At 35.7% G+C, this 26,345-nt stretch overlaps 1 protein-coding gene across 1 annotated transcript in view; it reads right to left on the bottom strand.

Annotated features, from left to right (window-relative positions):
• The window catches only part of side-IV (sidestep IV transmembrane protein), a 298,443-nt gene that overhangs the window by 4,648 nt on the left and 267,450 nt on the right, over nt 1–26,345 (bottom strand). The window contains exons 10-13 of the mRNA XM_085948535.1: nt 7,797–8,090; nt 4,421–4,557; nt 2,435–2,600; nt 434–587 (exon numbers count right to left, since the gene is read on the bottom strand). Coding sequence (XP_085804661.1) covers nt 434–587; nt 2,435–2,600; nt 4,421–4,557; nt 7,797–8,090 — 751 coding nt within the window. The remainder of the gene's footprint in view (nt 1–433; nt 588–2,434; nt 2,601–4,420; nt 4,558–7,796; nt 8,091–26,345) is intronic.

Here is a 26,345-nt window from a genome sequence, read left to right on the forward strand (position 1 = left end):
CCCTTTAACATTGGACTAAATTAAAATAATTGTGGGTAAGCCACAAAGTGAAATGATACAGGTTCTAACAGTGTGCAATGAAACCACTAGAAGAAAAAAGTCTAAAACCATTGATAATAAGTTGTTGCTGTTTTAATTTGATATCTTTGATTCTAATAGGTTTATAATAAATAATCTAATACTTTACACTTATCATTCATGCAGATCTGTTTCCTTTATTTTTGAAGTTTGGAAGCATTTTTTCAAAATGGTCGTCGAAATAAGATCTACTTAGGTACCTACCTACTTAAAATACATTTTATCACTATGTTAGGTCAAAATAGCAATTGTCATATAACTCTCATTGCAATGTGAACAGGGGTGGACTAAGAAGGGCAACAAGGTCTACTCTACGAAATAGGTGGTTTCGAAAACGCACCTTAGGCCTACGTACCTGAGAGGGGCATGCTTGGCGGGGAGAGGTGCCGCAGCCGAGCCATGTCTTCGATAGAGAGCCGCTATCACCACGCAGACCACCGCGGCCAAGAGGGCGGCGGTCACCATCAGTCCGGCTAGCACTGGGCTCAGAGGGATTCCGCTGCTCGCACCTACAAATTAGTTTAAATAAATTGTTACTACGCGTTTATAATATCGTTTGATCACAGACACGAATCCTGCATATAATAGTGCACGTCATTCACAACGACAGAGAGTTCTTCAAAGGACATGACATATCCAACAAAAATTAATTGAAGGTCACTTCTACGTTACGCTACGATAAATGAACGAAAGGCTGCATAAACTTTGTAGGTGGTAGAGAGAAAGCATTACATTTGAAGAAGAATATGAAAATAATAAAATATAGAATATGAAGACACTTTACTATGTGTATATGTATGTAGATTGTTTATGATGCTTGTATGTCCAACGACTTTATATATACGTACCTGGGGCCTTATGTTGTAACTTGCGAGTTGAAGTCGCCCGGTCGACATGACGTCATATGACATCATTGTGACGTACTACCGGAATGAGTCAATACCATTCGAGAAATAAACGCTACTCAAATACTGGCGTTATTCATTGTCCCCATACACAAATAGGTGTTTCAGCATAATATCTATGGTGAGCCGTGAACATTGGGCGGCTCACCTCGATGCGTGTATTGAGTTAACGTCACAATTACATCATGTCGTCGGGTGACTTCATGTCACAAGTTATAACATAGGGCACCTGATGTCCCTCTATGTTTACAAGTCAAGTTGACATCAAACATAATATTATACATTACTGAAGGCAGTTTTGGTTTATAACTTGATGGTCAGACCATTAAACGTACGAAATACAAAACCACTTGAATGATTTCAGAAATTACCAATTTTGAATGTGCGTTTTGTTTACGTGACAAACTTTAATTTTAATGCACAGACGTAAGTATTGAAACTGAACAGTAAAATCTCTAGGCAAAGTGCGGTCCATAAGCAGACTTAGAATGCGGTCATCTCTTATTTTTAGTTTGAAATTGTCTGCTAGTTTGTTAGGAACCTACTTGCATATCTTATATTGTATTTTCGGCTATCTATTGAGAGTTAGAGCATTTCCACGAAACCTACTTTCAAACAGTGGTGGTTTTAACTACGCGGAAGTCTGTGGCGCTGACAGGTTTGGAGGCACCCTTATGAAAATTTGGCCGCCATAACAATATGTATTATAATGGGTATTACCTAGGGACGGCAGGTTATATGAAAGTATGGTGAAGCAGGCAAATATGGTGAGGCAGGCTGGTAATCAATTTGCGGCAAAATTTCCACATTAACATCATATTATGTGGGTACGTTATAATGACCAAAGTAAATTCTCCATGATGCCCTACATTTTTCTTATCGCGTCATTATTTATCGTAATTTGTCGGCTATTGTTGGCCTGCTTCATTCAGTTGTATGAGAAAGCCGATTCTTTGCCCCTCTTTTTATTTAATACCTCTATGGGTATTACAATACAATAGTGACAACAGTCTTAGGAATTTTTATGCTTCGATTATTTTTTAAACTAATATTATGTCAACACTTTCTAATAAAGCGACCGTATCGTCTGTTTCATGGAAATCTCCTACTACTCTCAACAGTTGTAATATTCGTATTTGTTCCTTCATTCGCCGCCCTTTATTGTGTGTCGCCCCTATACAAATGCATGACCTGCCTACCCCCACCGTACGTCACTGAAACTGACATATTCTTTAAAGTTTATTCCATATTTCTCCACATTCGAGAATCGTACCTTCTTACAGCCAACCAACCAGGAGGTAACCTACATCCATTATTTTTGTGTTCCTTGATAATATACCACTTTAAATTACGCCTATGCTACAATCTGAAGAATGTCGGTAGTCCAGGAGCCAAGCCTTAAAGGAAAATAAAAGTCAATTGAGTGTTTGAATATTATTATGTCGACTCACCAACAAATTTGGCCTGTCCCTTGAAGACAACAGTCTCTATAGTGGCAGGGTCGCTGCGTCCTTTTCCATTGACAGCGTACATGTTGAGGCGATAGCTCGCTCCGGGTTCCAGACCCTCGATTTCGAAAGATGGCGGAGCTCGTGGGATGCTCACGTTGTATCGCACCTGGAAAATGAAGATACAAACGATGAAATTAGAAGGTTTCCCTTGCCGAATAAAAAAAAATATGATTATATGTCGATATTTTATTAAACTTTTTCGATTTTGCATAGTCACAGTCACTCACTGATTTACCTACTCGTATTAGCCTGAGCGTCCATTGGGCGAACAGTAGCTGCAACTCGACACGTCGGTTATTTTTTCCGCGGCGGTACCTGCGTATTATCTATGTAGGTACCCCGCTTATGTATGTTCTAAGGGCGCAGACACACGGCATTGCAGTCGACATGCGTCGACGCAGGTCTTATTTGATTCCAATTGCATCCGATTAGAATCACTTATTAGATAAAATAAATCCAATTGGTGATTATAATCAGAATCAAAGAAGACCCTGCGTCGACGAACGTCTACGCACGTCCACTGCAAAACCGTGTGTCTGCAGCCTTATCCAGACAGTACACAATCTACACGGACTGTGTGTGGCTATGCTCACCCACCGGCCACTGCGTCGAGTCGCACCGGCTGGTCGGTTAATGGGTGCGCAGGAGTGGCAAGTATTACTCACTACTGCTCAATGTTTTTATGATCATAATTTAATAATGGTTTTGTACTCATAAAAAATGTATAAAACACGCTGTGGTTAGAGAAATGGTGGATTAGGACCATAATCTCGGGGTTTCGGGAGTAATATTCTCGATCCTGACCGAGATTAATAATTTTTATCAAATATTAATACACTAAAACATCGTATTTTCGGTGAAAGTCACCAACAACGGCCTATTCACCTTTGAGGAGCATCGTGGATGCACCGTGGATGCACCGTGTACCTGTATGCGTAGTTCAAGAGGAAGGATTCCTGCCAGGACAAGGAGTTGTGCGGTAGACCTTTGCCATTAATAACAACGCACTGCGCTGCCCACTTAAAAGAATATTTCTAATTTTGACACTAATTGTGGATACGCGTACACCAAACGCTAGCAGGACGTAGGCAGTGATACCCTTATGGTATCGTAGGCAATTTTAAGTGCCCTTAATCGTAGACCCCATCCGTCACCAACCATAAGGCCGACTCTCTCGAAGGTCATTCCAGCCTTATAGACCTGGGTCCTGGCATGGTGATCGAAATTTAACATAGTGTCCAATTGAACGCCGAGATAGGTGAAAATCTTTGAAACTTTAACGCTAGTATTACTGGGAAGCCGCGTACATTTAAAACTACCTTAACTGGTCCTTTTAGGAGAATGGGTTCTGTTTTGGTCGTTGAGGTTGTTGAAGTTGCGAAGGAAAGTCTACTTAATTTTCCCCATGCCTCAATTGATTTTAGGGCTTCACCAACTGCACTCTCAATCTTCGCCCTACTATCGGCATCTACCAGTAGCAGGGCATCGTCTGCGTACACGTTTGGAAAAAAGATCAATCGATAAATCGAGCGAAATTCCGGAATTGCAAACTCTATACCTACGTATTATAATCTCGATTGGTTAAAATGATCTAAGCGTTTTATCAATAACTGTCATAATATGTAGGTATCTTTGAGGCATACTGTATTTGTGAGGTGCTTCCACCTTTTGTGTACATATTCTTAGACCCGTTTCACACGGGACTCCTGCGTGGCGCCTCCGGCGTGTGCGAGATTCCGTATTTACACATAACTGATCGGGCGCGTTCAGACGGAGGACACACGAGTGTCGCGTTCATATACAATATGTAAATGTTGAATCTCGCCACGCCGGTGGCGTCACACAGGTATCCCGCGTGAAACGGTTCGTAATCTCGCCAGATTGCGAGGTCGCTTCTCGTTATGCATATAATGTTACATTTCATACCTTAAGTCCGGGAAGCTCCAAGAGTTCCATGAGAAACGTCTGCGGAAGTCCACCATCGAATCCTTCCAGACATTCGACCCGAAGTCCATCCACGCTTTGGTTCGCCACAGAACAGTTCGATAAAGGAAACGGTCGACCTGAAGATTTAAAAAAAGATTTTTGAACAACTAATAATACAAAGACAACTGATAACTATTCATTTCAGTATAGCTTTCGTCGACTGAAGTAGGTGCATAGATCTTCTATAACGTCTGCTATCGATGTTAACCAGAATCAGATTACCAATATGATAATTGTTTGGTAGGTACTCTCCATTTGACTCATAGGTGAAAGAACCGTAAAGTCTCTGTCACGTAACCTTGCCATTTGGAATAGATAGAAACGTGAATAAACCAATGGAGTACTTGGAATTTACTAATACAATTATACGGCGTACCTACGTGTGTAAACCAATCGAGTGACCGTCTTTTACTAATTCATTTATACGGTTGCGTATACACACAAATCCTTGTCACTGTGTACAATGGCAAGGTTACGTGGATGATAGTCTACTATAGGCTTAAGCGTCGGCCTATAACGTCGTGGGTCCCAGGTTCGAATCCTGGGTCTGGCAAGTACACATATTGTTTTTTTAATTTGTGCAGTCAGAGTATGGACCTAATAACTTCAGCAAGTGGCTAACATCCATTTCTCGTAAAAACAAAATCTGTTAACACAAACCTCCACTCTGTGGAGGCCCATATGATCTTATTAGGATCGAACATGGTCGAAAAAAAATCCCACTAGAATCATGAGTCTTCTTCTTTCTTTCACCTTGTCACGCCCCAGGATTGGGGCATAGGGCAAGCACAAGTTCGCGACACTTCCCTCGGACCATCGCCAACTCTCGCGCCTTCCGCCATACGAGACTTGTAGCGCGTATATCGCTTTTGTAGAACCGCTGCAAGCTAAATGAGGGCCGGCCACGGCGACGGAACCCTTAAGGTTGTGTCACAAGGGTGCGAAATGTCATACTCTGGCGGTATCTGGGACGCATGTCCCAGCCACGTGATTACTTCAATCACCGAGGGCTGCCGTGTTCGCTCGAGAGTATCAATAGTATAATAATTATCTCAAAAATTATATAATTATAAAAATAATATTGCATTTTCATAAAAAAATATTAAAGTATTTGACACATAATAAATTTCATTGTCATGTGGATTTAATGTACGTACCTACGTAATATTTATTGTATGTAGGATATTGAAAAAAAACCAGATTGGGATTTCGCCATCAATTTTTCCGTGGATGACATAAAATACCTCATACTTTTGATTTAACCATACTTACATACTTCGGCATAATAAATTAATGTTAACATCAGAATAAATTCGCCGATCTAGCATATTTTTTTTACACAAGATTTTATATTCTAATGTACTGAAATCAGTGCTCGAAATAGAAAATCTTACGAACCGGAGCGCTGAATAATCATTCAAAAATATCAAATTTTGTTAAATATTTTTCTATTTCTATATTCTAATAATCAAGGTTTCATTTATACTTGAAGGGGCTCTGCGCTAATATACATTACCCCCCCCCCAATACAACATTAAAATGTAGTTTTTTTTAAATGCGTAACTACTCATTTTTGCAAAATCAGTTATTTTTCGTCAATTTTGTTAAAATTGGGCTCTTATCTTCAAAATTCCCACGAATCAGTTCTTACAACTTTAAAAACTACATACCTACATGCAATAATATCTCAATAACATGAAACGGAACGCAATTTTCAAAGAAGCCACGAGCCGGAACGGTATCTTTTAGAATTTCACGAACAGGAACGGCGCTCCGGTGCGTTCCGGTCTATTTCGAGCCCCGACTGAAATGCCGTGTCTACCGACTCGTGGGTGTTTAGTTTACAGAAAATATAATAATATAATATATGAGCATTAAAATATCTAGGATAAATGAAATTTATAGCTTAATATACACAAAACTAGACAGGGGATTTAGGATTTGGAAAGTGAAATATATCATCCATAAATCCAGTCGACTGATTTATTTGGAATTGTGCAAAACGATATACGAACAAATAATATAAACACGAAGATAAGAGATCCTTTTTGTGGACCTTAGATTTCTTATTGTCGCAGTGTGTAATGGTTTTTATCAAAACAATTGAACTTTAAGATTTATTGCGTCTACTTTCATCGATTGACATTGGGCCAAGGTTGGCAGTAAAGCATAGAAAGAGTGATTCTCATTTTTATGATCTTAAACATTACAAATTATTTGAGATGAATAAGAATAATTACAAGATAAAAAGAACTTTTTATATACAACGTTTTTAAATTTTCTGTTGAATCATATAAACATGACTACCTTAAACGATCAAAAAAATTTGTACTTGATAGAAATACTGAATAAATATAGAATACTGAAATGCCATTTTGACATTTCATATAGTAACGCGTATAGGATTTCAAGTTATACCTACATATTTATATTTTTATAAAAAAGATGTTTTTTATAATAAATATAAAACATATTAAAACGATGAATTAGTCAAAAATCTAAACGACGAAAAATTGAAGACTAAAGACTAAATTTTAATAATAAATATGACCATAAAATATAATGTAATAATAAGATGTGACCCTGCAACAAATTTACATTTTATTACATTTTTTTACAATTGTAAGTTTATATTTAATTTAAAAAAAAATCTTTTTAATGTTTTCAGATATTAATTCAGTTGAAATTGTAAATTATCAAAAAAAAAAAATATCTCAAATTGCAATTTTCGTATTTTTTCGCTAGGTTCTCTGCTGGCATGCCTTTCCCCTTAATAGCCTTTCTCTTGGCTGTGTTAACTTTTAGAGCGAGATAGACAGTTTTGACAGTGTACGGCTATCTTATCGTAACAATTATAATACCTCAATACATACATATGAGGCGGCTCTCGTGGTGCAGTGGGTAAGGCGCTGGCCTTCCACCCTAGAGTTCTGGGTCCGATTCCCGGTCATGACAAAAACATTTATGTGTTTTTCTCAAAGCCTGGGTGTTTGTGATTGTTCAAAATTACTAACAACCACCTTGTACGAAAAAGCAAGGATATGGTTATTAATAATTCTATATATAAAAAAAAATACATACATATGATACCCTCGATAGCAGCCTTGTCTATAGAATAGTTGCGCTGATTCATGCACTGGCAATAAACACAGTATGGATCGATGATAAATTTCAGTAGCGTAACCGAACTCGGGCAGTATCTACTATGAACTATTTAGCCAGGTCCCAAAAGTGCTAATATTATAATAGTTATTCACGCTCGGAATGCATGGATATCATAATATATTTAAAAAAAATGGAATAGATAATTCCTTACCAGCAGCCACCAGCTGATAAAGACACGGTGACCTCTGCTGCCCGACCGCGTTGACTCCCCAGCAGGACAGCGTCCCATAATCCATGTCTGCAGCCGGAGTGTAGTTGAGCCTCGATACCGCACCCTCGCTGCTGTACAGCCTCGCCGGGACTTCAGTCTGCTCACCGGAGTTGTTGAAGGTCCAGTGGAAGCTGACCAGGGTCGGATTCGCGTCCACTTCGCATCTCAGCGCAACCATCTCGTGCTTCAGTGCGCCGTGGAGTTGCTCGATCTGTTCTTTGCACACAGGTACGTCTGAAATAAAAAGTATTTATTTAGAAATATTGTAACCCTTCAATAAATAGATTCGGCGGTCACTTGTGGAGGTAAATCGTAATTAATAGAACTTTAAATCACATTTGAATTTATTATTATAAGTTTTATTATGAAAAGTATTCCAAAATATGGCAATTAGTTATATTCACGGTCCACGGATAGAAAAAAAATATATCTATAAGGTTTATCAAATATATCTATATATATACAATATTATTTTTTGCAGCAGAGCAACAACAAAGTTTTGAAATCGGTTAAGTAATAAATTGTAAATAAAAATTCAGAGCACTTTATATCAAACAAATTAGCATCCTTGTTAAAAGTGGGTGTATATTAAATAAATAATATTTTTAACCATGTTCGCTCCTAAGAATATCTTATGGGCCTCCACAGGGTGGAGTTTGTGTTAACAGATTTATTCTTATGATAAATTGATGCTCAGCCAATTGGGTCCATACTAATCTAAATACACATTGAAAAACAACATGTGACGCGCAACTATTCGGCGATCGTGGGCGTGATTGTAGAGATTTTATTTGATGTGATAGTTTTATTTTTAAATGGCGTATGATGGCATATTATATTCACTCATCTATATAATACTTTTGTCACATTAAGAAATATGCATTTAGGAACGTTTTGTCGAAGTCGTGACAAAAAATAATCAATAAAAATTTGCTACGACTGTACTGAATTATACCATTTTTCTAATACATTATTCACACAGTATTTTTAACTTAAGGCTTAAAGCCTATTATAGGCTATACCTCAGCCGAGGCATGGTCTAAAAAGATCTTGCCTAGGCGATGCGCAGATTGTGCAAATGACGCCAGCCGAACGAAATATAATTTGTCATAAAAATTCAACATGCGTCATTTTTATGTTATGTTTATTATTATATTCGTAATAATAATATTATATTGATTGACATGTTTTCTTATTCAAGTACCTACATGCGGAACGTTTTTTAGTCATCTTTACACGATTTAAGAATATATTCCCCCGACGCCATCACAAAACAAATTTACGTGCAAACACGTCGACTATCGCTCTCCGAATGGCAACGCGGCCGAAATTTCGTTCCACATACAGTTGAAAACTATTTGCCGTTTCTCTTATGTACGCTCTTAAATACCTGACAGACAAATAATGTACTGAAGATTTGGGCAAACAACGGTTTCAGTGCCGCAGGCAAAAACAAAAATAAAATGTATTATTCTAACAGTAGTAGGTAATATCTGTCGACCATAAGCAGTGCACGGTATGTGTAATACTGTAATCCCACGACACACATGATGTCATTCCTTTTTACTTATAAATAATGCATTATTCACGAATGTCTAATTAGTTGAGTACTTAATGACATATAATATTTTTGTAGAAAAATAACGTAAAATCTCATTATTGCTTGTAGAAACAGGAGTTTACGACAATTAGTAATAAATGTTTCGTTTTACCAAGCGTTACACTAAGTTAAGATCAAATATGTTTATTAACGAATTTATTATTTTCTTAATAATTGACGACCTACGAGGGTAGTCCCAGAAGTATCCGACCTAACGAAGAAAACACAAAAAATTTGGGAAAAAATATTTTTATTTCTCTACGTAGTCTCCTTTTAGGTCGATACACTTTTCCCAGCGATGTTCAATAGCTTCGATACCCTGTTTATAGTGAGAATCGTTGAGCTCCTCAAAATAGCCATCAACCGCAGACTCCACCTCTTCATTGTTGGCAAATCTTTTACCACCGAGCCATTTTTTCAAGTTTGGAAACAGAAAATAATCCGAGGGGGCTACATCTGGCGAATAGGGTGCGTGAGGAAGCAATTCGAACTTTAACTCATTGATTTTGGCACAAAATACTGAGTACTGGCACTTGGCAACGGATGTGTGAACTGATGAATAAAATTGTCCTGATGAAACGAAACTTTCTTTTTCGCCAAATGCGGTTGTTTTTTCTTGATTTCATCACTCAAATGCTATTTAAAATTTTCCACGAGACGGACTGGTAGTCCGGCGCGCCGGTCCGCTCCAATCATTGCAAGCGCTACCATTTTGTAGATTAAATATTTAAAAAAAATAGAAACTACCACCTTGGTCATGAGAGCTAGAGTAACGTAAAATGAATTTCAGTATTTTAAATCCTGGGATTGTTAACTCTAGTTTAAATTACTAATTCATGAGAGGTCATACGTTATTAAAATATAATTAAAATGACAACGTTTTACGTTTACACTAGAGATGGGAAAACTGGTCGATATTGAAGACTAAGTATACTTACTACCAGTATAAAAAAATACTTGAAAACTTGTTCCAAAATACTAACTAGTATTTGGAATACTATATAGAGCGTTTAGAGCGTTAGACATAAGTCTCATACTAATCTGGAACAAAAACTTAACTCCATATCAGTATTTGAAATATCGGCTTCAATAGAATCGCTAAAAATACACTGAGCTGGTCTTTTCGAAATGTCCCATTTATTATAAAATTTTAAACACATTTTAAATTTATGAGAAGTTTTTATGTTATATTATAATATTCTTGTTAACAAAAAATAATAACAATGTTTTTTTATTGTAAACTGCGTCATCTCAGTCACTCACCATATTTCTGAGAGAATAATATGCTGCTACAAAAAAATTATCACCTATTTTCATACATAAGATGATGCCATTCGCATGCGTAGACTAATAAATTAAAATATAATTGTATTCGAGTGCTATCTCGCTCGGTATTGAAAGTCTACCAACTAGCCAGCGACTCGCGATGATACGAGTATCATCACAAGTTTTTTGGAACAAGTTTATTGGGCCACACGTACTGAGTTTAGGTAGTTTCATCCGATACTTGAGTACACAAACTGGTGACAGTATTTCCAACTCACCTCTAGTTTACACATCACCTCACACGCAAAACTACTGACATGTCTGCTAGTGGTGTTAAAATGTAAAAATCGGAAGGCTTTGCTTTGAAAGCTCTGAATAAATCCTCTTTACTCTGGATACAAAGAAAAACCAATACGGATTTCGCTTAAATATTTAAAACTTAACTCTACGTGGTAACTGAAACTTTCTAAGCCAGTTTTACTGAACCCACCGTAAACTGTCTGGCGGAATTATTATGAACTTTCGCTGTCGGTATCTACATAGATTAGACTCTGTTAGAATAAAATATAATGATGGAATATTATTTGGCTGTTGGGCTCTGTATGAAAGGAACTGTTCGACTACGGCAGGAGATTTATAAAATTGTGTTTTTATTGACTCATAATAGAAATGTCTCGGTCGATATTCTCAATAAAATGGAGATCCTTAATACAGTTCCGAAAATTCATATTTTCACCCTAAATGTTAATGGTCATTAATACTTTTAACTCTAAAACGGATGCCAAGGATGGCAATCCACTAAACTTGGAAATCCTAAAGGCATGGCGGGTATGTATTCAGTCAAGCTAGAGTTGCGTGGACGTCAAGACTATATTATTCTGTGAGGACCAAATGTCGTACGTATTACCTGCGCTCATGCATGACTGTGAGACATGGTATTTTACCAAGAAAACAAAGGCTTAGACTTTTGAGCTTTGAGAATCGATGTCTCAACGTGAATTGGTACGACCGTGTTATAAACTCACGAGTTTGTGAGCGGAAACGTGAGCCCTTGATGATTGAAGTAGTAGTCATGAAGACGTGCTTCACGTGGCTTGAGAATTCGCAGCAGATCTTATATGGCGTGAGGCGATGGAAGTAGCGTGGCCTTGTGCTTGAAATAAGGTCTAATACCGTGTGTATTAGAAGTTTAATAGAATAAAGTAAGTAAATACATTCTTGGCACTCATGGTGCAGTGCGTAAGGCGCTGGCCATTCATCAGGGAACTCCGGGTTCAAACCCGGTGAGGATACAATGCATTTTTGTGATTTTCTTAAAGCCTGGGTGTTTTTGATTGTTTAACTTTTATTACCTACTAAATACATTACTTTCGTTGGGCCTCTAGGCCTGTTGTAGTGTTAGAAAGAATATATAATATGTATAGGTAAATCATTCTACAGTGGCACCATAGGCGATTCGCGCGTGTATTGAATTGCTTGCGACAATGCCTGTTTCAATGCTAGCAAATAATACCACTACAACTGCAAGCCGCATTTGCCGTACCCATGGTGCCACTGTAAAACGATTTACCTATACCTATATATATTTATTATTTTAATTATTAATAAATTAATTCTCTCCAGCGATACTTGCATTCCATCGTCTGCATAGCGGAATGCGTTAGTTGCGAGAGGCCCATTACGTCATTCATACCTAGTGTTGCCATCTTTTTTTACATTAATTATAGTACAAGAGGGGTGAAAATTATAGTATTTCTGAAAAAACTATAGTACAGGAACATTTTTCGTCTCGAATCCTTGAAAATTATAGTATTTTTGCCATATTTTCGTAAAATTATAGTATTTGACACTTTTCGCGGATTAAAAATTATAGTATTGTACTATAATTATAAGTACCGTACACCCACCGTGGCCGCGCGGCATAAGCGTTGGACCATCACGCCGTGGGTCTCAGGTTCGAATCCTGGGTCCGGCAAGTACACATATTGTTTTTCAATTTGTGTGTGAGTCAGGGTATGGACCTAATAGGTTGAGCAAGTGGCTGACATCCATTTCTCGTAAAAAACAAAATCTGTTAATACAAACCTCTACTCTATGGAGGCCCATATGATCCTATTAGGATCGGACATGGTCGGAAAAAAAAAATTATAGTACGGTTGGTAACATTCATACCCCTCTTTCGCGTCGAACCGTCATTATTAATATTTTTTTAACCCTTCTGGTTATGTGGCCAACGAAGTTCAGAACTCTCTTAAGACACTGCAGGTTCTTAACTAGTTAATTTTCATACCCTAACTATCATATTTTATCAACGACAGTTAAAATACTCTTGATACAGACTGGTCAATCATTCCTATATAACCGCATAATGGTAGTGGAATGATAAGATCATGACCCCTACAAGGGGGGATCTGACAGGGGTCCAGCCTAGGGGCCCGGCGTGGTGGGTCAACCAGATAAGTGAGATAAATATATATCACAAATGGACCCTAATAGTAAAAAAAGTCGCCTGCGGCGCTAATTTCCTTGACTTGTTAATGTTGGTTATAATTTTAAACATGTAATTATGTGATATAATTTTTGATGTTTGTCGATACTCGACAATTCAATAGTTCAAGTGGTGTATTAAAATAATAATTACAAGATAAAAAGAAAATTTTACATACAACGTTTTTAAATTTTCTGTTCAATTATTATACTCAATATGCTCAAACTTGTACTTGATATGAAGTAAATAAAAAACAAACTGAAATGTGATTTTGATTTCCATAGTAACGCACGTATATATTAATAATTTAGTTGCTAAGACCACCCACTTAGCAACCAATAATAGTGGATTGGATTATGGATTTCTTCCGAAATAACTTTTCCTACAAAACAAAATTAACTGAAAATGATGATGAGAACATCGTGTTCTGATATATTCTAAAAGTTTCAAATGTCTAGCTAGTCGGTAAGTTAGTTGACAATCGATTGCAAGATTTGAGCTGGATAAAAAACCACCGGACAAATAAGAACACGAGTTAATAAAATCGTTGTAAAATACTAAAAATCACTAAAAAAATATAAGTACTAAATACTCATGTTACCTCGAACACCATTTGGAAAACGTCACTGTAGACTTGTAGAGTGCCATACTGCCTGTAATCTTAGTGATAGGTAAGGGGGCCTACCAAAGATCCTGGCCTGGGGGCCGGCTTCAAGGTGTGGGGGCCATGGATAAGATAGTATCCATTTTAAAATATGGATTTGTTTGTTCCATATGGACGGTTCAGCGAATATTAATGTAAATTATACTTGGAAATGTAGCATAAAATAAGCAGACATACGCAATATAATATATAATTATTGCAACGGTCCATTGACCCATAGATAGCGTACAATAAATTCGGTTAAAATCACGTTTTTCGATTTGTTTCCTACTTAGCCGCAAATTGCCGGGCCATAAATTAAGCGTGCGGGCCATATCGGCGCGGGGAATCCAGGCTGATGCGAATTATCTACACTGACAGTTTTAAAATATTGCCTTTTTCCGAACACAGGAGATAAAAAAATCGCGTACACATTATCGATATGTTTGTGAGTCGGGTTTTATTCCCTGGAGCTTGCGAAATGTTTGGGTGCTTAATCTCGACTGAATCGACTGAAAAAATAATACCAAAACACAAAAAATAAATAATACCACACGGGCTATAATACTACCCACACAAAATAAATAGCCAGAACTCACATTAAAAGAGAATTTCAACGAAACGCAAACAAAAAAAAAACGCAGGGTTTCAAGACGCTATTTTTCATAACAAACGTACGTATAAAACAAAATAGGATTCTTTAAAAGATATATTTTTATTTAGTTATCCAATCTTTAAAGCACATAACAGATTAATAAATAAAATTCAGATAGACTATACCCCATACACTACATTTTGAAGCAGGGTTTTGAATGAGTGTTCTACGAAAATGAAACACATATTATAGACGTGCAATAGTGTGTTGCAACCTTCAAATACACCGATCTTGAATGAACGTCATTGCATAAGCCGAGAGCAGTTGTCAGAACGAAGAACAGGCTTAAAATTACGTATTCTTGACACGTATTTAAGTTTATCCCATATTCTTCCAAATTCGAGATCGCTTGAAATCTATATAATTTTAGTCAAAATACTCGTATCTAATAAATATAAATGAGAATCTATATATATCTTAAGAATTTTTTAATATTAACATTGGTTTTTCACATTTAATTCATTTATAAATTATTACAGTTGTTAAAATGCGCTCCGTGACAAAACTGTCAGATTTATCAAACTTAACTTATGAATATCAACTCCGCATGGGCCCCACATCGTAAACCGTGCCCCCAGGCTAGGATCTTTGCCCCCCCTACCTATCACTAAAGATAAAGGCAGTGTGACGCTCTACAGAAGCGTTTTCCAAATGATGTACGCGGTAAAATTAATGTGTATGTTTAGTGTTTTATTGTATATTTTAATACATTCATTTGAATTACGGAGATGTCGAGTTACATAATTAAAAATTGTATCGTACAACCACAGCGCAAATTTGTGATGTGCGTTTATCTCACTTATCCGGTCGACTCGCCTCGCCGGGCCCCCAGGCTAGAGGCCTTTTAACCCCCTCCCGTATTACATTTTCCACTCATTTGAATATAATTTATAGAGTAAATTAAACTAAAAACTCTAAATACTTGCATGCAATTTTTTTACTTTACTTTACACTATACCCTAAGCATGCAAAATTTTGTTGAATCGCCCAAAGTATACTAAAACTATTATGGTTTGGTTTATGCAGGGTTTAATTAATTTTTAAAAACTAAAAAACACCTCTTACCTTACTTACCTTACTCTCACCTCACCAAGTCTTAGTTCAATAAAAATAAATACGTATGACTAACAAAGTTTAATGCACTATTTATGGCGGATCTTAACAGTCTACCTCCACCCTTCGCTACTGCTCGTCACTATATATTAAATTTCTTTTATTTTGTTAACTGTCAAAAAAAAAATGCGTTTTATTAAATAAAAACAACAATACTATATATTAAATACCTCCTATGTGGTGATTTCAAATAAAATCGACATTAAATTAATTTATGTGATGGCATCCAAAATCATCCAATAGATTAGTATTAAAATAATCTTATGTGAACACGGCATGGTTATACATGATTCAACGTATTCAACACGGTCCATATAGAATTAATCCTATGTGATAAAAAACATGGAAAAAGTTACGATTTTTCTATTAAATAATAGATACATTATTGATTAACCAATTTTTTTATCCATTTTTCTTTTTATAATTAAGATCTACAAAAAATGTTAAAACATATAAATATTATCATTTACGATTATTTTTTTAAAACAGTTTTTTTAGATTATCTCAGAATATGACTCAAACCTATTTTACATATAGTCCAGTCAATCTGTACTTTTTGGTTGCAAAAGGTGGGGTAGAAGATTTTTTCCCCTACTTGTATATAATGAGTAAGAAAAAAACGAGTTTGCCAATTCGGATGACTTCGGCACAACTTTTGGCGGGCAAAAAACCGCAAAATTTTAGTTTTTTTTGGTTTTTTGCTTATATCTAAAAAACGGTCCATCGTAGCAAAAATATTGTGATATACAATTTTAAAGCTTATTAAAATTCCTAAATTATATAATACGTTTTTTTTAATATCTGACCGTTTATGAGATATTTGCTGTTGAAAACACTATATATGTATTCAAAAACACGCGTTTTAGTAAAAATCAAACTTTAATGAGAAGAAATACCATTTTAAACTTAAGATCTAACAAATGAAAAGCTTGGGGCTACAAACTAGACTTTATGGTCAATGGGCCCAATGTTCTAGATGGTGCGTGGTGGTGGGCGGAGGGGTAGTGGGAGTGGTAGAAAGGGCCACATTCCAATACCCCCACCAGTACCGCTGGTGCCACGACATGAATCAGTACCACTTTTGTTTTAGTTTAGTCTCGATAATCTCCAATAACGTATTTTTCGGTCTAATTTGACTGGACTAATAGGAGATATTTAATATACAGCGACACAATGCTACATCCATAGCTTGATTAGCAATTTGCGTAAACATAATACTATGTACATAGGCATACATAAAATTGCGGATGTTTCAGAATGTCCCAAACGTTTCTGTGTTGTGCCATCGCATTTCGTGTTGTCATGACGGATGATATATTTTATTGAGAATTATTACCTTTTGTTCGGCATTTGCAATTTCGCCCCATTCCGATGTTCGTTTTACGAGCGCTTCATACGTCTCTGATACGATATCGATCGCGGAGGAAACCGGGCGATACTTATCATGCGATATTTTATTCGATTCCGGTAAACGCCGATGTTGCGCCCATTATTTTGACGGAGTTATGACACTCTTGCTCTCAAACCGCGGCGACGATAATAAAACGGTGAATAAACAACGGACATACTTTTGCAACGTGGCGGAAGCGCAATTTGAATTTGGTAATAAGAGGGTTTTGTCAAATGTTGTCAGCTTTCGAAAAATCATCATACATTTTATACAATTTCAGCGTATTGGGAATATTCAAATGTCACACATCAGATGGGACGACATATTGATACAGATGACAGATTAAAAATGCAGCTACATATTTATAGGTTAGGGTTAAAGCATAGAAGTAGTATGTACAACTGTTGTATTAATTAGTTTAAGTATTGAAATCTTCTATAGAGATGGAATGGAGCCTAAATTTGTTGAAGCAAAAATAGAATATCTGGACTACTGATTAAGTTAGCTACAATTGATTTCGCATTATAGATTCATTTGAAAATAACTATTCTAACTTATACTATGATATTCCACTATAATTTCCGATTCAATTCAATCAGAGAGCGATTCAAATCAGAGAGAATTAGTAATTAAATATATGATCATTATGTCTAGATATTCATTAAATTCATCTTTTTCTTTCTTTTGACCATGTCCGATCTCAATAGGATCATATATGGGCGTCCACAGAGTGGAGGTTTGTATAACCAGATTTTTGTTTTTACGAGAAATGGATGTCAGCCACTCGCTCAACATATTAGGTCCATACTCTGACTCCAAGCTCAAATTGAAAAACAATATGTGTATTTTTGCCAGGATTAGCTATAGAAAAATGTGGAAAGATACTCCCCAGTCAATGTAGAAAAATGCAATAAATTGACCATTATTTTTAAGGTGAATAATCACGTAAAACACCGAGAAATGCGAACGAAGTTTATGTAAACAAATGTTCAGACTTCAAACCAGAATGCATGTCGCCATTTTGTTTTTGGGGTTGCCAATAGAAGAAAAAAAATAATGAACTGTCTTCAAAATTCCTAATACGGAATACGTAAAAGACTCCTTCTATTTAGTGTCCAAATTCTTTGCTAATACCTACATACTCAATTTAGGTAAAAAATTGACATACAATATCTGTGCACTAATTCATCAATATTCCATAAATGGAATTTTTAGTATTATCTATGAACCGTAGCAGATAAATCTCAGAGCACACCAATACTGCCCCTCCAAGGAAGAAGGCAGTAACTCGCAAAAATTGTGAAATTGAGTTATGAATGCCATCTATGAATGAAATTTTGAAAGCAATATATCCTGTTCACTTTAAAATCAGTATTATCACTAAAATACTGTTAAAATGGACATCTGCTAAAATGATACACATTTTTTTAGTAAAAAGGCGGTAATTGCATCTATATTTATTGCAGTTACTGCTTATTTACTATTACTTTGTTTATATTTCAACACCCTACTAATACAAAACACCGTTTTTTATTAATTCACAGTAAGTAAGAAACAACACAATATTATGTCATTTATCTCAAAAGTGTGAGAGTCAGTTACTGCCTTCTTCCTTGGAAAGGCAGAATAGTGAAGCTAGATATAAATAATTACAAAATAAAAAGAACTTTTGTATTTACAACGTTTTTAAATTTTCTGTTGAATTATTATGCTCAATATGCTCAAACTTGTACTTGATATGAAGTAAACAAAAAACAAACAATTAATATAGAACACTGAAATGTCATTTTGACATTTCATTTTGATTTCCATAGTAACGCACGTATATATTAATAATTTAGTTGCTAGGACCACGCATTAGCAACCAATAATAGTCATTTGCTTTTTACGGGTTTTACTGAAATAATTTTCCATACAAAACAGAATTAACCGAAAATGAATTCAATTCTGCTTAAAGATGGCTAAAAGTATTAAAAGAATGCATTGGCATCGTGTTCTGATAATTATATTCTAACAGTTTCAAATGTCTAGCTAGTCGGGAAATAAGTTAAAAATCGATTGCAAGATTTGTACTGGACAAACAACCACCGGACAAACAAGAATACGAGCTAATAAAAACGTTGTAAAATAAACCTACAGTGCGATATGAGTTTGCATATTATTTATCGTTTGATTTTCAGGTTCACTTTCAAATCGACTGTTGATAAGCAAAACCACAAAAGTGGTTATTGCAAACATTAAAAAACAGTAAAAACAATTAAGTCACTATGCAATATGGATTGGAAAGAGTGTCAAGTGTTTATTAATACACGGAAAAGGGATACAAGAAGATTTTGATGTCGATTTGTCAGATTGCAATACGAAAATCTTAAACAAAATATAATGTTGTTATACCTTTCTAAAGTCAATATATTTAGACACTTCATAGACTATGATTTTGCAATAGAATTAATATAGAACTAGGAATGTACACAATTTGATGTCACAAAGGGGCTACCGTGAAACCAAAGATTGAGTATAATTTATGACACTATTCACATGGAAAATAGTAATATTTTGATATTGAAAATGCTATTCCCCCATTTTCGTTCTCATGCATTAGATAGAGACGATTGACACGGGTCATAAAAAGAAATTTTATCGCCCAGATTTGCACAAAAACATTATTATTTAGACGCGTATAAGTAAACAAATTCTCTGTATAAATAGAAAATAATACATTACGTGCCATCATAGTATATTACGTTACGACATAGTATTAAAAAAAACAACGAGGAAATATTATGTTGTATATAAATAGGGCGGCTATGATATAAATAACATGATAATCTGTCTATCGTGTAGAGGGGGGTATTTTTTAAAAGTTGAAAACTAGAAAATATATCTTACATAAATACCTATTTGTCACACAAAATGGAATGGTATATAAATGAGTTGGATGAATATATAAATTTGTAGTCATAATCTTCATCAGCCGGGGTTGATCTGCTGTTGGATGAAGGCCTCCCATAGTTCCCTCCACTTTTATCGGTCCCCAGTTCTTTGCTACAGGAGCGCTCGCTAATTTTCCGAAAATATTAACATATGTATATTCTAATTTTATGAATATGTTATAAAAATGAGTGTTTTAGATTTTTTTGTTGTACCTATGGCCTAACTAGCTTAAACGGTCAAATTATTTTTTCCACGAGACGGAGCGATAATCTCGGTGATTCCATGAACCGATCCTGCGCTTCGATCCATTTCGAGCCCTGGATCTGAACCGTTGAACATTGCATTCTATTCATGGGAAAACTATATTCCTTTGACTAATATAATATGAATAATATATAAGGTTGTATGTCTTGTCTATTTGATCGTATTCGATAAATTGTTGGCCAATATAGGTTTATATCATAAATCCATGGAATAAATAAAATTGTGATGATAATAATTGTCTATTGCGATTTTGTGAATTATTGTCTGTTGTATTCTTTGATCTGTTTCGAAGCGGTAATAAAGCATGGCCGAAGAAATAACATATGGCTGCTGCAATATTGCCGATACGTTCTCTTTTGATTCTAAGAGGTCGCAAATCAATCGAACAAGCCGGAAGATTAAACATCACTATTTATTATTTGGGGGGGAGGTGGGCGACCGGAAATTCTGAATCTGTCTCCGGTCGGCAGGAAACTGGAAATGGCGGCAAAGTCGACGCAGAAATGGCGCGAAAACGCACGAATGCGTGATGGGTGCCAAATGAATGGCAGATATTTGGATTGGATTCTTAAAGAAAAACCGTATGTATTTTCAACCTTTAAATAAACGATAGTTTTAGCTTGTTTATAAATGGAATAATCCGCAAATTCTTAAAGATTTAACTGTATTAGGTAGTTACGTAGAGTGACGTTTCTAGGCAAAGTGCCGTTCTTAGACGTACGTATTTTATTTTCGGCTATATTGAACAGACAAATGAAAAAAAAATCTTGAAAACAATACACACCAACTACTGAGGACTTATTTCCGCCGAATCTACCCTTAGACAGAGGTGGTTTTAGGTACGTGGAGGTTTAAATGGCAAGCTTGGACGCCCCCTATTGATTTTTGTAACCAAGATAGGAAACCGCTTGATAGGAAACCCCATGGAAACCCCCACTGCTGCTGCTGCTTTCAAAGATTGTAATTATTGTCGCATAAATTTCTTTACTTGCCGCCTCTCTGTCTATCACCCTATTATGTAAGGTTACTTGTGGAAAGAATACATTATTGTCTTGGTTTGCAAAAGGGAAGAGATGATCAAATCGACCAGCTGCTGCGACTATCTGGACGTCCGATGTTGTCGCCACAGAGGCCAATTGAGGGCGTGAATGTCTTTTCATATAATTTTGTATGTGAATATGGCTTAACTTTGTTTTTGTATTTTTTCCCCCGACCATGTCCGATCCTAATAAGATCTTATGAACCTCCGCAGAGTGGAGGTTTGTATTCACCGATTTTGTTTGTGCGAGAAATGGATATCAACCTCCATACTCTGACAACAATATGACCTACTTGCCAGGCCCAGGATTCGAACTTGTGACCCACGACGCTATGGGCCGACGCGCGCGGATATCGTGGGTGTATACTAATATTTGTTAATATGGTTCATTTCTTTTTTGTTAGTTAACCATGCTCCTCTCTCCAATATGCAAATTTTTATTAGAAAGTCACTGTAAAATAAGTTAAAACACCTGTATGGCGACGTCGGCCTTGGGTATCTACTCCTAATACATTCCCAGACGTACAAAAACTGCTGATGCTTCACACCAAATGTAGGGCTTCCTGATACGTTTGATTAAGACAGAGTGTGGTGCGGGGCGGTTGGTTTGGAAGGGTCTACGTTTGTGTTGTCTCCGTTCGCTACCAAACAACTTTAGGTTCTATACGTTTATCCTGGATACAGCGGCAAACACATTCTGAAAATAGCCGATATACTGGATTATTTGTAAGTTTGGGTTAGTTTAGGTTATCCTAACAAATAATCCAGTATATCGGCTATTTTCAAAATATGTTTGCCGCTGTATCCAGGAGAACCGACTTGTTGTACCCAACTTTAGTATAACGGATATTAAACTGATGAAAATTGAAAGTGAAATGTGGTAAAAACGACATCGAATGTAGTGAACTGTTTTGCATTCAATTCGGGAACATCATTATATTTTTAAGAAAGAAAATTTACTTTTGCAACAATTATTGATTTAACAGTTTCTCGTTTCAACAGAATGCACGAATACATTTGAAATGAATAAGGGAAGTCCCCAAAACTAGAAGTGGGGTTGTGGGAGGTTTTCGAATCCTGGGACCGGATGGAATGACAAATTCGTGATATAAATCAAAACCCGAAACCCGCGCCGGGTCGCTTTTCGGCAAATTGCGTTTTTACAAGGGGGTCGGGCGACCGTTCGAGAGCGCCAGGTATTGTACGGGGGCGCCCCCCTTTCACAATGTGACACGGTCGCGACGCGCGCTGTATCAATACCGCGAATGACAGCTCTAATAACTGGATGCGGCAATCTTTATTTTTACATGGTGGCAGTGTTGCCTTCTTTCTTTTCGACACCGAATTATAGTACGTTATATTAAATTATAGTATTTTGGCGAACATTATAGTACGCGTCGTCAATTATGTTGACAATGTATAGGTTTTTTGCTTCTCATCAAAAAATAACGAAGAATATGAAAAATTCCGAGATCTCTATTTATGTAGATAGGTATCTATCTCTTCCAACCAAAAACGCTTACCAACGAATTCAAGAAATTTCATTTTAAACCAAAGTCAAGGGCTTCTTTTTATGTTTTTCGAGAATTTTTTTTCCAGGTCCTCAAAATTTTCTTATATTGTGAAATTATAATACTTTGCACCAATTTATCGTACCTAAAGAAATATCGATATTTTAGTACTTTTTGCGTATTTTTTTCCGATAGTCAAAATAATAGCATTTTGGGCACACTATACCCGTTTTATATCGTTATAGTACGCAGCCGAAAATTATAGTAAAAATACTATAATTATAGTACGGTTGGCAACACTGCATGGTGGTGGAAACGTATTCCTTCCGAATGACTGATCGGTTCAGTATGGCCACAGTAGCGAAGCTCGATTCGATATAAATAAAAAGGATTTCAAGTTCAATACAACTTTATTTTATAGAATAATCCGATGTTTATAATAGAGAATTTAAATAACCATATCGCCTACATATTTCAAAAAAAAAAATAAAAACGTTAGTTAATCTTAAGTAAAACAAAATATTTTAATGTTTTTGCGTAGGTTATCGACTAATTATTAGAACATTTTAAAATACTAAAATGTAAATGGCATAGAATTTATGTAATATTGTGTGAGCACAATTTTTTTATTATATCTACATGCTGCCTAGGGGTCTGGGGTCAGAGGGGCTCGACGTGGTGGGTCGACCAGATAAATGAGATAAACACACATCTTAGATTTGGTCTAGTAGTAAAAAAGTCGGGATATTACCCTTTTAAAATATATGGTTGTGCGATGCAATTTTTGGTCGAGGTGTGTTGATACTCGACAACTCCATAATTTGATGTGTTAAAAAATTGCTAAAATACACTGACTTTTAGTTGACCTCGAACACTATTTGGAAAACGCCACTGGAAAGCGTCAGACTGCCTTTAACCTAATCGATAGGTAGGGGGACCAGCAAAGATCCTGGTCTGGGGGCCCGCTTTAGGATGTGGGGGCCATGCCTATATGTAGGTAACAAATTTGTTGTCATCTATACAATTTTCTACGAATAGGGAAACTTCCCAAATCTTCGGACATCATTCTGCTGGTGAGAGAATTAGGATATAATAGTATAATACATTGAACTTTAAATAGGTACAAACTCACTTATTTCACAGCACACTCGAAGGAGTTTCAAGGCCCCTTTTTGAGAATCACTGAATAGGTATATACTATTTTTTTTCCCTTGTGATTAGTTTTTAGTCTCTTGAGGAAGTTTATCAAGACGTTTGTACAGGAAATGGTTGCAAGCCAATAAATGTAATGTAAATTAAAAAATAATTTATTATGTGAATTTGACAGAGGCTAGATTCAAACCTACGACTTACGTGCTTAGAAACTTTTCTTAAAAGATAGACGTTATAAAAATAGTCTACAGAGAAAATTATTTTATGCCAATATAATAAAGAAAATATTATTTAAATACGCCAACAGAATAGAATCCTAAATAAAAACGAAGCCTTATTTTACTATGTGTTACAGAATGTACAATAATAATAAAAATAATATAGGTATAAAAAAAAGCTCCAGCGAAGATAATATTTTCACCGAAGTCTGTGAGTAAATATTTCGCGGCCTGTTCATAAATTTTATTTTTCTATGGAGCAGGTGTACCAGCTGCACCGCATTAAATTCCTGATGCTCTCGTGTGACAGTTGCTGTCACTCATAATGTTGCCAGAAGAAAAGAGTCGCCTGCATTATTTGAAAATGAACGCTGACGTGTTTATCGAGAACTTAAGCGTATTTTTAACTGAGATAAGGGTGGTTTATCGTGTTTATTTTTCAATTTTATTTTAAAGTGATGATGCGACGTCAATTAAAGGGTTGTATTAATATTAAGACATGTCATTTTTCTTATGCTAGTTAAAAAGCAATAATCAATGAATTAATGAGATATGAAGGCATCGGAAGGTTCTTTTTAACGAATAATATTACAATATATTTGTTTTTTTGGTCAAGTATGGTGGCTTTCCAGAAACTGGAGAAGGCAACACCATTTTTCTTGACATCTATAATGTCCAGTGTTGCCAACCGTACTATAATAATTATAGTATTTGTACTATCATTTTGGTCCGCGTATTTGTACGATATAAAAAAGGTATAGTACGCCCAAAATACTATAATTTTGAACATCGAAAAAAAATGTATTTTTATCTTAAAGATAGTTCGGCATTAAAAATACGCCAAAAGTACTGAAATTTCGTAATTTCCGTATTAGAAATTGGTGCAAAGTCCTATAATTTTATAATAGAAGAAAAATTATTGGCGAGCCGAGAAAAAAAGGTCATCAAAAAAGGTTAAAAAAAGTCCTTGGCTTTGATTAAAAATGGAATTTTTGAATTCGCCGCTATGTATGTATGGTCGGAAGAGGTACCTACTTAAATAAATAAGGCCATTGAAATTTCTCAAATTCTCCGTTATTTTTTTTCTGAGAAACAAAAAACCTATACATTTTCAACAAATGAGAACGCGTACTATATTTTCCCCCAAATACTATAATTTTGGAGGCTATGTACTATAATTCCACTTTGAAAAGATGGCAACACTGACGATGTCGTTGAAGTTGCATTTTTGTAGGCATGCCTTGCATGAAAACAGGTGTTACATGATTTAATATTATCTAAATCCACGATTCCACCGTAGTGCTATGTATTTTTTATGCGTTTTTCTATCCATATCTTAAGAAGTTAAATATCCACAATATTAACTGCAGTCTGACAACAATTTTTTGATATGATCATACCCTATCGTATATAAATAATAAATTTTGTAATCTGTTTGTTTTTTATAAGCTTTGATTGTTATAGTATTATTGTAATTTATTGTACGGTAGGTAAATCCCACATTTCCCACTCGAAGTCAGAGCATTCTATTGGCCTGCTAAGTAAAAAGAAAATATTTTTAGTTTTAGTGAAAGAGAACCAAAGTTTTAAGCTACATTTTCTCTTATATTATGTAAAATTATTGGATTTTTTTGACATAATTCATAAATGGTCAGTGTCTATCCAATAATTTTCCATATTATATGAGAAAATGTAGTTTAAAACTTGGGTTCTCATTTCACTACAACCAAAAACACTGTTTTTTAATTGAATTACACACTGTGAATTTATTATTTTTAGCATTTTTTTAACTGACATTCCTTAGTTGTGAGTTATACTACCTTTGGCTGCTACGATGTTGTGCAAAATCCGGTCGAGGATTGGTACCAATAATTGTCGATAAATTAAAGTATTGTATTATTTTTAGACACCTTACCAATCTAATTGATTCTGCGAAATCGGAATATTATGAAAACACGTTTCGTAATTAATTTATCGTTTTGAATAGATAATGAGGCGATTAGATATCCCGAGCTACCGCGATCCGCGCACAGAGTTTTGATCTTAACCAGTTATTGGAAACAATCGGTTATCCCACACGAGGGATAGTAGGTACAAAGTAGTGGAATTAGGAAACTACCCGGCTGAAAAGAAAATTTTTGCATGGTGGCCTCGTTAAAAGATCTCGTACAATATGCGTGATTTGTGAAAAAGGTCTTTATGGTGTTTGTTTGTTG

This window comes from Rhyacophila brunnea, unplaced genomic scaffold (genome assembly GCF_057557595.1).
Source record: "Rhyacophila brunnea isolate RB1 unplaced genomic scaffold, BYU_Rbru_1.0 scaffold_20, whole genome shotgun sequence".
In the NCBI taxonomy this organism is placed as follows: domain Eukaryota; kingdom Metazoa; phylum Arthropoda; class Insecta; order Trichoptera; family Rhyacophilidae; genus Rhyacophila; species Rhyacophila brunnea.